The sequence below is a fragment of the Brachionichthys hirsutus genome, chromosome 22 (assembly GCF_040956055.1).
Source record: "Brachionichthys hirsutus isolate HB-005 chromosome 22, CSIRO-AGI_Bhir_v1, whole genome shotgun sequence".
NCBI classification, from domain to species: domain Eukaryota; kingdom Metazoa; phylum Chordata; class Actinopteri; order Lophiiformes; family Brachionichthyidae; genus Brachionichthys; species Brachionichthys hirsutus.
Window position 1 is genome coordinate 1,054,326 of NC_090918.1, and position 13,566 is coordinate 1,067,891.

The window sequence follows — 13,566 nt, forward strand, 5'->3', positions numbered from 1 at the left end:
ACGATAAGGTTCTTTATATAGTAGAATGTAGCAGGGAAGGGCACATATAGGGGTATTTAGTAAGTAGAGTGACCATGGGAAATCATTGAGGTCCAGTCAAACTGGCAACCGGCTGCTCTGGCTGTCTTCTGGTGCGTTTGACGACTCGCATTATTCAGACGGATGGAGATAAGAGTTCTTAAGTGGGCTGCCCTCTCACGTACCGTTTCACTGCATCTCTAAATGCTCTCGTCGGTTAAAGTCGAAATTACAAATGCAAATGCAGCTATAGCCAGAATACAGATTTTATTGGGCAGAGAAAATACTGTTCAGAAGGAAAACACCAAAAATAAATTTCTGTCACACATCGTTTCCCCTCATACGCCATAGGAAGGTTACTGGTACGGCACGGAGAACAAGGCATCTACGCGAGGTTGGCCTCTGTGAGGAGAGTGATGGATACTGTAGCACAGTTAAATGCACAGCACGGCTCGGGGGCAATTAAAGCAGAGCATCAGGATCTGCGGCAGGTCTGTATCCTCCACACGATGAAAACAGGGACGAGCGAGGCGGGCGGCACTGCAGCAGACAAATCAGCAAGCCTTAAAATGTGGCAAAGAAACATAGATAGTTAATAGTTTTTAATGGTGAGAGGTCTTGGCAGAAGATGCAGCCGCTGTTAAGTGATGAAAATCTCCAAAAAGGGGGGGGGGGGGGGAGAGACTGAAGGCAGCCGGGGTCGTTTTATTGGCAGCGTTGGACTCGATGGACCATTTTGGCAGAAAATAAAACCTGTTCTTTTTCCTGTGTGAAACGCAGGCAAAAAGAACTGCTTCACCCATAATACACACACACACACACACACACATGCACGGCAGCTCAAAGTAGCACAATCAGACTAGGACACAAACGTGTAGACTTGTACAAAGGCAGAACTTTACGAAGTCATGCAGATGGAATGTTTTGGTATTTCTGTCGTCTGACTCAAATACGTGCGACTCACATGTTGGAAATGTATTTTTGTCAAAAGGGAATAAATAGTGACGTCCTGTAATTTAGTCGAAGCTGGTGGAAAGAAAGAGCAAACAGGCTTTACAAAGTATATATTTGAATATATTATATAGATCTCTTTAAGTGTAAAATGTGGCCCATCCACGCTTCTTAAAAAGGTGGCCTGATCCAATTTAAATTACATTTTACTTCAAGCATCTTCAAGGCCCCTCAAAATGTCCTTTAAGGACGCAGAAAAGGACATCATCAAAACATTTGTCATGTTGATTCTTCAAAGAAAAAAGGATTAGCATTTGGGGGAAAAGAGTATGTTAAGAAATAATAATTGTCATTAACCTGCCAGCACAAGTCTAAACGTTGCTCTGGTTTCATCCGAAACTGAAAAAAGTAGGGATAAATAAAATATAACCGAACGTTGCATCTAAATGACTGAAATGCCCGGGTCCTCTCCTTCAGCGGCTTGTGTAGCTCAAATGTCTAAGATTTGGTTATCTTTGTATTCATTCCAGTCTTTATGCTAAGCTAAATTATCTGTCTGCTGGCTACAGCTTTGTGTTTACTACACAGTCGGCGATCAGATTGGCTTGTATAACTGGCTTTTAACCGCTCTGAGAACAAAATAATTTAATATGAGAGATAATTGTGGCGTATGTCTTGATTCTACAAACACAGTGATGTAAACTCAGGAACAGCGGCGGCGGGCGCTCATCCCTGTTCTGGTCGTTTGAGACACTGTGATTGGACAGTCCAGTATACAAACGGCATCGCGTCTCACTGCTGGAACCAGCTGGGGTGGGCGGTCGCCATTCACAGGTTCTTGTTGGTGTCGTGTCGGCGCCGGCTGTCAGACGAAGGGCTCAGAAAGGGAAGCTCCTCGTCGCAACCCTGCAGCTTCAAGACCTGACGGCTAAAGTCCAGACAGCACTGTAAACAGACGAATGTTGGATCAGTGCGTCCCAGGACGGAGGTCTGGAGTCTGGACTACCAACATCCACCCATCCATCCGCTTTATCTGTCTGTCCCAGCTGACTAAGGGGCGAGAGGCTGGTTACACCCCAGACATGTCGCCAGCATATCGTCAGGCGACTAACGACATATTCGATACGACGAAGGCTTTAAATGAACTAAATGTAACGAGCAATGAATCCAGGCGTGGCATTATGTTTAACCAGACGGCGGTGAAAGTTAATGTTCAGCGAAGTACTGAGAGAATATTGATTCATGGATTCATAAGTACGATGACGTGATGAGTATCAGGGTCACGTTGCCTGTATCGAAATCTTTATTTTATATATATTTTTAAATGAAAATTTGAAGAGAAATGTTCATGTGACCTTTCAAAAGTCTTTGCTTTACAAAATTAGAGCATGTTTTTTTCACACCCTCAGGTCACACTCTAATGAAATTTTTTTGCAAGATTTTACCCCAATATGCAGCACATTTTAATTAAATTTTCAAATGTACCAATTCAAAATCTGATTTCAGTGGATGTCCTCAATCATATTTGGCCTTTCCCTGGAAAGAGTATATGCCAGACATAGCGGTGCCGCTAGACGGATCTACTCAGCCTCATCCGGTACATCACACTTTTAGAGTTCTTCATTTTTCCACTTTTCTTGCTCAAAACTATGCGACAATATCTTTTTTTTTTTTAATTAGCAAAGCAACGAGGACCTTACTTTAAGTTCCAACAGAGTCTGTAGACCGAGGCACAGCTCAAATGTCTCATCCTCTGAAAGCAAAAGAGGGACAGAGGACAAAAGTAATGTTATAATTGCATCACTAAAGCCTCAGATAAGCATAGATTAGATCTAATCCAGGTAAATCATGAACGCTACTACGTTATTCACCACTGTGTAAATGATTAGCATATGCACTCATGAACAAATGACTTTTGCGGCAGTGAGGGTTAGGGTTAGGTGAGTAATGTCAGGAGTTAGGACGAAATTAGAATCATTATTCCTGAGGGTGGTGGAATTAAGGAGTAGGACGGAACAATTAAAAGAAAGAGCGTGTGTCAGAATAAAATGTTCTCATAAGAAGACAAAGATCAGGATAGTGTCTTCACGGTAAGGGCTGAGTCAAGAATCCTATCGTTTCTTTTTTTCTCAGAAGGTTCCACTAAGACCTTATTTTCCAAATATTTGAGTGCTCTGATGATTACGTCATGGTGTGGGCTTAAATACAATTACTTTTTTAAAAAAAAAACTTAATTCTATAACAAAATCTGTCCAGCAGGTTCCGACCACACCGTTGGGAGACAAACGGCCAGCCGCTGTGCTCTGGCGTTCCTTACCTTTGACATAGGCAGAACACTGCACCGCCTGCCTCCCGAGCTGCAGCTGCAGCCCCGTCACTGAGCCGCCCGCGCCGTGCGGTGAGCTGTCCCGACTCGGCACCAGCCTAGTGATCCACACAGATGCACAAAAACAATATCCTCAGTGGCAGAGCGTGCACGGCTGCACATGTGAAGTCAATGCATTTACGGTTCCGGGCGGGGCTGCCTCTTACCCCAGCCTCTCGCAGCAGGAGACGGAGATGCGGTTATTTTGGCTGCCAGTGCTGATGGACGCCTTGATTTCAGTCTCGCAGCACTAGGGAGGACGACAAGTCACAACAGCGAATTAACAAACCTCTGGGGGGGGGGAGGCCGTTCTTCTGAATAAATCTATTCGGCCCAACTGAAAAATGAGTTCGAGTTTATTGCTAATCAGCTTTGCGGAAGCGGAACCGAGCTCCCGTTGGTGCAGTGCTTCCACGCCAGTCCTTGTTTATCCAGCTAAATGTTATTTTGTGTTTTAAACTCGATTTCTGTTGGCTGTGTTGAAATCTCCCATTAAACGCTGCAGCATTTGGGCCAGCAGTTAGGAGTCCAGTTATAAATAAGCCAGTGGAAACGTTCTGTGAACCGTTACAGATCCCTCGAGTAGCTAACTGATTTATTACTTTATTGTTGCTGACTCTGTTTCCTCGGTTTATATTGATCATTTTGAAACGTCAGACTTGATGATGTCAAAAACCATCACTAGTTCGCTAAATGCCAACTCACAAGTCAAGTCACGTTCAGCATGTTTCAGTTTATCGTTTTGATTTTCTGATTACCAACTTTCACTCTCTGTGTCATTCTTGGCACTTGGATCGCAACGAGTTGGGTGACCCGAGCAGCGGAGCGTTCAGCAGCTCGAATCGGATGCTCAATTTGGTCGTGAGCAGAGAACAAAAAACAGAGAAAACAGAGGAACTTAAATTGACTGTGTTGACACAAACACAAATATGTATATTTTTTTTGCAAGGGCTGAATGAGAAATGTACACGAAATTCAGTTAATGAGGTGAAAGCCAAGATGCATTTGGCCTGCCTTTGTCAATTTGAAGCGTAGAGATCGGGAAATATCTAAGATAGTTAACTGACTTTTGGTTTCAGCATTATATTCAACAGGCAGGCGAGGGAATGCACTATTCCCTAATCCAAATAAATATTAATCTGTCATGTATTTTTCAGGTTTTCCCAACATTCAAGAGGTTTTTTTCCACAGTACTGCCAGCTCTGACAGCTTGCCCTTATTTCCAATGACATCTTTCTTCTGCGTCTCGCTGTTGCTCTGCAGCCTGCAGGGCAATTCGTGCAGCAGAGACGTGTTTCAGGGAAGACAGAAGAACATCGGTATCACTGCGTATGTAAGAGCTTGTGGAAGCTGTTGTCAGAAATGTCCTTACTTTATAGGTAAAGCAACCTGTACGCAAGTAGGAGTGTGTTTACTTGAAAGCGTAAGGTAATGGAAGAATGTTTCCAGGACATATGGCAGCTCTGCATGCATGCGAGATAAGCAGCATCCTGGCGTCGCCTCGGCTCTGCAAACTGTCTCAGATCCCATCTTTAAATTGTGTTTCTGTGCACAAATGCAAACAGATTCACGCTATTCTGCTATATGGCCATTTCAAATAAACGTACAGTCTAAGGCTAGGCTAGGTTTTCAGTCATTTATAAGGATTAAGTCCTCACTGTGAAAAAATTGGAAATCCCTGACCAGCTAAGAATACTAATATTTTAACAAGCAATCTAATACTGTAGTGAAAAAGTTTATTTTTGAAAATGCAATCATTTTAAACCCTCAAAAAGGGATTATCACACACGCTGACTTCAAAGCACAACAAACACCAGAACTCCCAGAGTTGGTTTTGCAGCGCTGCTTAATATTGTTCAATGTCTGCAGCCGCCGGAGTATGACTATTGCTGTGTTGTCCTCTTAATGGAAGTAATCAGTTTACAGGAAGCACAAGGACACGTGCAATAATTTGTTATTGGATTTCCATCTGTAGCTTTTCCACTAATACTGTGAATTATATTCATGAATACATTTATACAAGTATGAACAAGGTGCAATGGGTTTTCTTCATCTTACTTTTTATGGATGTCGCTATGAGTCACCGTAAAGAATTATCGGTCAGGAAGTTGGCTTTTAGTCGTACATGAAGAAATGATTCGGTCCTTCAGAGCTGATTGTTGAGGCTTGGATGTGGCTGGACTTGCAGGACGGGAAGCTGATCTGTCCTTCCAGGTGAATAGTGGTTGCAGTTTTTTATTTCTAATGTCCAGCTTTGAAACATTGTACAAAACCTTTATCCACTCAACAAACACACACACACAGTTCGCAATGTTTCAGATACAACTCGCATCAGAACTAGAGAGAGAGAGGCTTATCTATTGGTTATGTCCCCTGTGTCGAAAAATAAATGAACTCAATTTTAATACCAGTTTATTAATTCTGTTCATTAGTCCTGTGCCCCCCCCCCCCCCTCCCACTTAAATCTCTTGTTCCCCTGTATTTATTCCATTTTGGACCCATGTCCACATTAAACTTTTCCTAGGAAAAAGTCATCTGCTGTCCTCCTGATCCAGACAACAATGTCCTGCCATGCTTTTAATGTAATGTAAAGGGGAAATGAATAAAGAGTGGGCTTAAAGCGATGAGTCATGGGGACAAAAATGGGCTTGTCTTTGTATCATGCATTAGTCGAGCATTTCAAAGCATCAGTGGAGATGAAGTACCTTGCATTGAACAACCAGAGCTGGGAGCAGAGTCGAGCTGCCCCCTGTTTTCTCAGCTGTCTGCCTGGCAGCGGCTTCGCTGCTGTCGTCTTCGTCATCCGACCGTAGGCTCCGCTCACTTTCCCCCAGAGACTCTCTCTCCTCTGTGGAATCTTCGGCGGTGCTCTCACTCTTTTCCTCGGCATCGATTGCGCCGTCCTTGGTGTCAGCCAGTGGAGAGCGGACCCTGGCGTTGGGGTCCCGGGCCTCCCCTCTGAGTCGTGTGATGTTTCCCTCCAGCAGGCGACGCTGGACGATGCTGTGAGGTTGCTACAGGTCGGAGGACACAAAGGAGAAATGGACTCCAGTGAAAGCTTTTCGTTTCAAGGCTGTCTGTTGGCAGGATAACGGAAAAAAACTGCTGGATGGACTTTTGATAGGGGGGGGGGGGGGGATCTGAAGATGGGTCATTAAAGCTCATTAAATTTTGAGGGCGATCCAGATACCTGTCTGGATACAAAAAAAAAAGATTCTTCCATTGACTTATTAAAATAATTTTTTTTTAAATGGAATAATAATCCAATATATTCTAAAATATGCATTCAATTCAAATCTTTTTATCAATGGAAAAGATTAAACATCATGCCAAGCTCTAACAATTTGGATGAAAGGGGGAGGGAAGAGTTTGATGGGGGTATTTAATTGTTTTCTTTAACAGATGTGTTTGTCCTCTGAGTGTAACTCTGCCTGCAGCAAGCAAAGATTGAATCTGCTAAACAACGAGCACGATGTGATTTCAACTGTGTTTTTCATCATGACGCCGTGCACTCTCGGGGTGGGCTTCCGTTTTTGCAGCTCTCGGGCTCGCTAGCTCGCCTCGCACGCAAATTGCATTAGCAGCATCCAGCTGCCAACATGTGCTCCATTTCCGCCCTGCGGTTTCAGGAGTGAATTGGCGGTCTTTAACGTCACGCGGTGCACTTCGTCTTTATCCGCTCTGAATACCATGTGGAGGGATTTGAATTATTGCGTACTTGAAGGAGGTGAAGAGATATGAGGCTGAGCTACGGTGTACAGTGATTGAAGGTAAATTGTTCATTCATCTTTCTGACCACTTTTGTCCGTTACCGGGTCGCATTAGAGCACTTAAAGGTCCATCTTGCCCGATTGCTGCAATTTACATCACAACTCTGTCGAATGAAAACAGACAGAATACAAAAAAATAATTCTTCACTTAAGATGTTATCTCTCTCTCTTATCCTCTCCTAAATGGAATTGGGTAATTCCCTGCTATATGCCATTTGATTCAGCATTCTAGTGTGTTTCGAGGTCTGTTGCTGATTTTGCTGACGTGAACCCAGAACAAAAACCAGCCCAAACCAGACCTTTACCAGTGGGATCAGAATAACAACTGTTAATATGTAGCGCCAGCACTCCTCTTCCTCTTGTCGTTCACCCAGGGTCTTCCTCCCTCTGTGTGTCGGATCAGAGGCTAATTGCCATGTGGACTAATCATCTGACTGTAACAGGCTTCTCTCATGCAGCCAGTCACATGAGCTGCTTTCTAATGCCCGGTTTCTCATTCTGATGGAGGTCTCCAGACTTCCTGCTGCACCAGACATCTGTTGCTCTACATCCCCTCTTCCATTTCTGTTTTTCTTTCACTTTTTGTCTCTTCACTAAATCTCAAAATCCATCTTGACTGGTAATTTATTGTAAAGCTGAATGATTAGTTGAACAGAAATGAGTGAAACAAAGTATTCACTTAAAGGGAAACATTTTGCTCAAGTGCTTATTATTCTTCTTCCTTCCTTCCTTCCTTCTTCTTCTTCATAAATCATGGCAAAATTTAAAACACCTTAATCTACAGATGATTAGAATATCAACAGAGAGTTAAATGTTATCTTGGATTTATTGTCGAAGTCAAATGAAGACCTAACTAACCCTTATATTTCATTTTAGTCTCATAATTTATTATTTTATAGACTGTAATATGAGTCTAGCAAGTATTACAGAATAATCTACCTATATTAAAAAAATAATCATTAGTTGCAATCGTATTCATCAAATTCCATCGCTTCTTCCAGGAGGCATCCCTAACATCCTCTTCTAACCATTTGTGCTCCTGATTATTTTTATAAATCCTGTCAATTTTCATTCAATGATTTAAAATCAAAACCCAAGATTTTACTTGAAAACTCTTTTGATGCAAAACCATGAGTCTGTTTTCAGGATCTCCGATGAATATTCAAAAACAAATACTATATCCGTGCTTCCTTTCTCTGACGGCTGATGGGTTTTCTTGCCCTCTGTTGTTGGGGTTGTTTTGCCGTGTATTTTTAGCCCCCCCGTCTTCCCACACAGCTCTGGGGAAACAGCTGAAGAAGGGCGTTGCAGCTCTTGATGACACAGCGAGAGACAGCTTCAAACTAGCATCTCTCCAGCCCACCTAATTGTCCTGGGGCTAATAATGCACATCTGAACTGATTTTACATGCTTTGTTTTGGGGGGGGGGGCGGACTGGTGCAGAAAAGGGGCAGCAATTTGCTCTTCACTTGGACGTGCCGTCGAAATTCATTAACAATATAGTTCAGAGAATGAATCTTCGTGCAGGATAATGATTTCGGTATGACCTTTTTAAACATTCCGCTCTTGCCTTGTTTCAACTAAGATAGATGTTTGAGAAATGTCACATTTAAACCACACATTCTGACAATGAACCTTTTTGGAAATGTGCTATTAAAATAGCTTGAGAACAATTATCTGGTGCTTCATTTATCGAGGAGAAGTTCTGCTATTTGCTTTCTCGCATGCGTTGCATGAGAAGACTGCGTGGTAAAGGTCACCGGCATCCTGGCTTCATTTAAAGACTGAAAACCAGTTAGCTAAATAAAACCTACCTACCGCCATTTCTAAATAGTCTTGCTTAATGTGATTTAATTTTTACTTTAATGAACTCTATATCATGTGTGTATTTTTCCTTGTATTATTTTATGCTTCCATACCCTGCCTTCATGTGTTGCATCATTTCCTGTGTTCTGTGTCTGACCTCTTTCCCTCTCGTTGTCACACCTGCTCTTCTTTCCCTTTGTTACGCTGCTTTCTCATCCCTCCTTCTGTCTCCAGCCCTCCGCCACGTTGAACCTCAGTCACGTTCAAGCCTTTTTTCCTCACGCCACAGCCGTAGTCTCGTTCCTGAACCTTTTGCCTGGTTTTCGACCTCGCCTTTTGACCTCGCCTTTTGACCTCTCCTTTTGCCTAACAATTTGGATACATTTGTCAGTCTGGACTGTTCTCTGTGTACCAGAACCTTTATTCTGGATCAAACCCTTCTGTTGCGCTACTGTCAGTCTGTGCCTCTGCATTTTGACTCCATACCATCTGTTCCGCGTTCTTGACACTATAATTATCTAAGTAACATTATCCCTTAATGCTTTGATAGCGTTGTCCCCCAGCAGGAGAGCTAAATCAACTCATTGTATGCAATACATCATTTTGGTAAATGGTGTGTGTGTGTGTGCAGTAGAAAATGAGATTACACAACAACTTGGTCCGTGCGGAGCTCGGGTGCTGTTATTGAGCTTGGATGTTTCAAACCTCCAAACACACACACACATGCGCACACACGCACACTCTCATTCTAGTTCATGTAGTTTATTCGTATGTATCCTCTCAAACATTCTGCTCCATAAAACTGCCTCACATTTGCTCTCTCTGATCCACTTCTCCAGCCGTGCGTCTTCCCTTCCAACGCTGCTGTGGTGGATTTAGCTGTTTTCACTGCACCTCTCACGCCGTAGCACAACATGGCTGGAGCGAAACTGCTGTTGCTGCTGCTGAGTGAGGAGACCTCAGGCTAAAGGGCAGCAAACAAATTCACTCTTACATAACGGGCTGCACTGTTGAAATGCACACTCGAAATGAAAAGGCAGAAATGTGATGTTATATCTAATTTGTCTTCACAACACAAGATCATCAAATTTTAGAGGTGTAATTCAGTCCACTTGGAACATCTGTGAAGCATTTCCCTCAGAGCAGCACTAACATTGAAGACACTATATGCTTCCAGCTGTTGCATTCAAACAAATTTGCATTTGACTGTCTTTGAAATCATAAATTCTCCATTTTAAATTTTCTCTTTTTGTTCATGATAAAAAAAAAGGTACAAAAAAATAACTATTGTGCTTTAGATGTGGTTTACTGGCTGTTTGTCTTGGTTGATTCTGACCACAAGTCGCAGCATCCTGCTGTTTCATTCAGAAGCAAATCATAAAAACTCAAATTAAATAATTCATATTATTCGTCAAATGGGAGACCCAGTGCTGGACAAAGCGGTTGGAAAATGAATGAATGAATGAAACATCATATTTTAGCTTTTTAGAAACACGCATCAGTCCACATCTAGCCAGCGTCCGAATCGTGTTCTGTCTGTCTGACCTGCCTGCAGAGGAGAGCTGCAGCCACGGCTGCCGGGAATCTCCCACCTGTTCTAAAAGCTATTCTAGTATAAAAAGAAATCAGTTGGTACGGATGTCATGCTACAACCTTCAGGATTCTCTGTACCCACACATGCACCATGCGATTTAAGATAACTGCCAAGATGAGTTCCATTCCATCTTCATGGAGAAAATAATTGGACTCATGATGAGAGGGATTTCAGCCCCTGCGGGGGGGCTGCCAGGCTGGCAAGCTGCCACTGGGTGATTTGCACATTATCTGCTTAAATCTACTAGAGTTTTAGCCAATCCTAAATTGATGGAGATGATGATTTTCTTTTATAGAGTTCAAAGTTTTGCTTTCGACTAATCTGTCTTCGCTTAGAGAAACTATTGCTGCCATTGGAGGAGTAAGACGAGGAAGAGTCTAGAGCGGCGGTTGCCGACTCTCCTGCTGTAACGCTGTCGCTCTTAGTCTCACGCCGTCACGCTGCCCGAACAATTGTCACGCCAAAACGGTGAAAGATAATGGGCCGCATGCTTTATGGTTGAAGCATCATATTATCTTAATTGACTGTCTCTGGCTTCCGGTCACTTTGCAGGAAAGCATCAACCCTGATGATGATGATGATGATGATGAAGATTGCGATAAGCATGTAACGTGGCAGATCCATATCGTGATCTAGATCTGTGGTGGAACATCGTGAGTCATCCCTTTCTGCGTTATCGTTATTGTTATTTAAATACTCTCTTGAAATGTCCGAGAGCCTCCAATGATCCAGAAGCTGCATCCGTAGATGGATCCGTGTGATAATGTAATGGGTTCCTCTGTGATTCAGCATCCACCACCACGCAAACATTTATTTACAACTGTTGAGAACTATTTGATTTATCAGAATTTCATCAAATGGTGATGAGGCTACATTTAAAACATTAAGATCTTACTAAGATTATCATAATAAATCCTGGGGGAATAGTTGTTATGCTTATTCCTCTGGGGGACCATGACAATTTATATCGCACTCATTCCAATTATTGTTAGGATGCTTCTTTCTGGACAAACTTTGTGGGAAAAGTGTTTGTTTAAAAAAAATACACCAGAGAAATGATATTTGTGTTTTTGCTACACTCAATTTTATGATGCCTCAGAGTTCATAATGGAGGGCATCTGATTAGATTATTTTTTTATCTTGGTGAGAGAAGGAAAGAAGGGGTGGAATAATTTTGACCCATGTTGGTATTAAAACCTGCTGAGCATGATGATGGCATCGCAGTGTGTTATTCTCAGAGAACGCATTCAGGTTCCTGGAGAGCACATGGGACTCTGGGAAGCTACTATCGAATCAAAACTGTGTCACGACAGAGGTCGAGTAATAAATTGTTGAGATTATTACAGGGAGTTTCTCTGGAGAGGTTTTAGGACTCGCTTGGCATTCAGGAATATCTTTCAGTCTGTACGTCAGCAGTAGACTGGTGTGTGTCCCTGAGTGTGTAATAACACATGTATTTGAGAGCTGGTGTGTGTCCCTGAGTGTGTAATAACACATGTATTTGAGAGCTGGTGTGTGTCCCTGAATGTGTAATAACACCTGTATTTGAGAGCTAAGCAGTGAAACAGGCTTAGCCTTCCGTATGCAAAGGGGACATTTACAAAATGCTCCTTTTCGTTTTTCAGGATTATTTTCAGGATTTAGACGAGTGAAAAGACGAAACGATAAATCTGAACACGCACAAAAAGTTTCATAAAACCTTCAGCCACTCCAGATGGAGCTAAAATTGCACCGAGAGACGTCGCCTTGAATCCGCATCGGTTGAAGACTTTAAAATGGAACAAGTAAAGCCATCAGGCCTCTGGGGCCTGGGTCCCCCCCCCCCCCCCCCCCTTAATGTTAGCACATGTTGACCTCATTAGCCACTATAGGGCCTCTCAGTTTGAACTGTCGGCAAATGGCAACACGCAGCAGCTCACTCACCAAGTCTTTGGATGTGCCCAGTCTCTTCAGCCCATCCAGGGGCAGGAGGTCGGCTGAGTCCTTGTGTGTGAACTGGGTCGCCTGCTTCAGACGCCTCTGCTGGTGCAGGATGGCTTTATCCCCGATGACCAAGTCACCCTTCTTTGCCCCGCTCATGGTCTTGGACTATAGGAGCAGTCCTTTCTGGTGCTGTGCACTGAAGGACGGAGACTATAACCTCGCAGCAGCAGCGGTGAGAGCTCTGCAGGCAGCAGGAGGCGGAGTTGATGTCTGAGTGCAGAGAGGATAAACCATAAAAAGACCGGTCCTTTTTGAGGAGACGGAATAAACCTGCAGACGTTGCTGTCTGGGATATTCTTGTCCTTCCCTCCAGGCTTGGCGTGTCTGTCTGGATGGTGTTGGCAGCTATTGTCTTGTCCTGGATGCTCAGACATGCGTCTTCCTATAAAGATGTCAAGATCTGCTCTGTCTCCTACAGAGGCTGTTGAGTAGGTGAGGGATGGTGTGTTTTCCCCTCCCCTCCCCTCTGTGCTGTCTGTCCTTGGATCTCTCTCTCACTCATTTTAGGAGCGTATTCTCTCTCTCTCTCTCTCTCTCTCTCTGTCCTCTGAAACCTCCTCTTGCTGTCACAGACTGGACATAGAAGCACACATCTCAGCCTAAACACCAAAAATACTATTTTTAGACTGTATCAAACATTTACGCTACAATAAGAATCTGTAAAAACGCATCAGGACTGCACATATCTAGTCGAATGTTATGTTTAATCCCAAGCCTGATACACCTTGCAGCATTATTCCCGTGACCTGGCAGGGGGGGGGGGGGGGGGGGGGGGGGGGGGATTGGCCTCAGCAGCCCCTTGCTGTAGAGGTGTGAGAGAGACCACTGTGATCTGATGCCTCACAGTGGATCAATCAGGTCCATTGATAGCAATGATTGATTTTCGGTGGCTGCCTTTTGGCGGCAGCCACAAATCAAACAACCCAATTTCTGCCGTCTGCCCCAACAATGGCTGAAAATATCACATCCATGCCTGTTTACGACCTCTGGTTGATGGCACATTATATATATTAGTGTGTGTTCATTTAATAACAGGGGTCCTTCTAAAGCTGAGGTATGAAATACAGATGAGCTTATGC

At 43.4% G+C, this 13,566-nt stretch overlaps 1 protein-coding gene across 1 annotated transcript; it reads right to left on the minus strand.

Moving 5' to 3' along the window:
- Positions 1–1,797: 1,797 nt before the first annotated feature.
- Positions 1,798–12,583, minus strand: nrip2 (nuclear receptor interacting protein 2). Its single transcript, XM_068755427.1, has 6 exons — positions 12,428–12,583; positions 6,040–6,348; positions 3,502–3,584; positions 3,287–3,393; positions 2,670–2,722; positions 1,798–1,914 (listed from the first exon to the last, which is right to left on the minus strand). The coding sequence occupies exons 1-6, from the start codon at positions 12,581–12,583 to the stop codon at positions 1,798–1,800; spliced, it is 825 nt and encodes a 274-aa protein (XP_068611528.1).
- Positions 12,584–13,566: the final 983 nt, after the last annotated feature.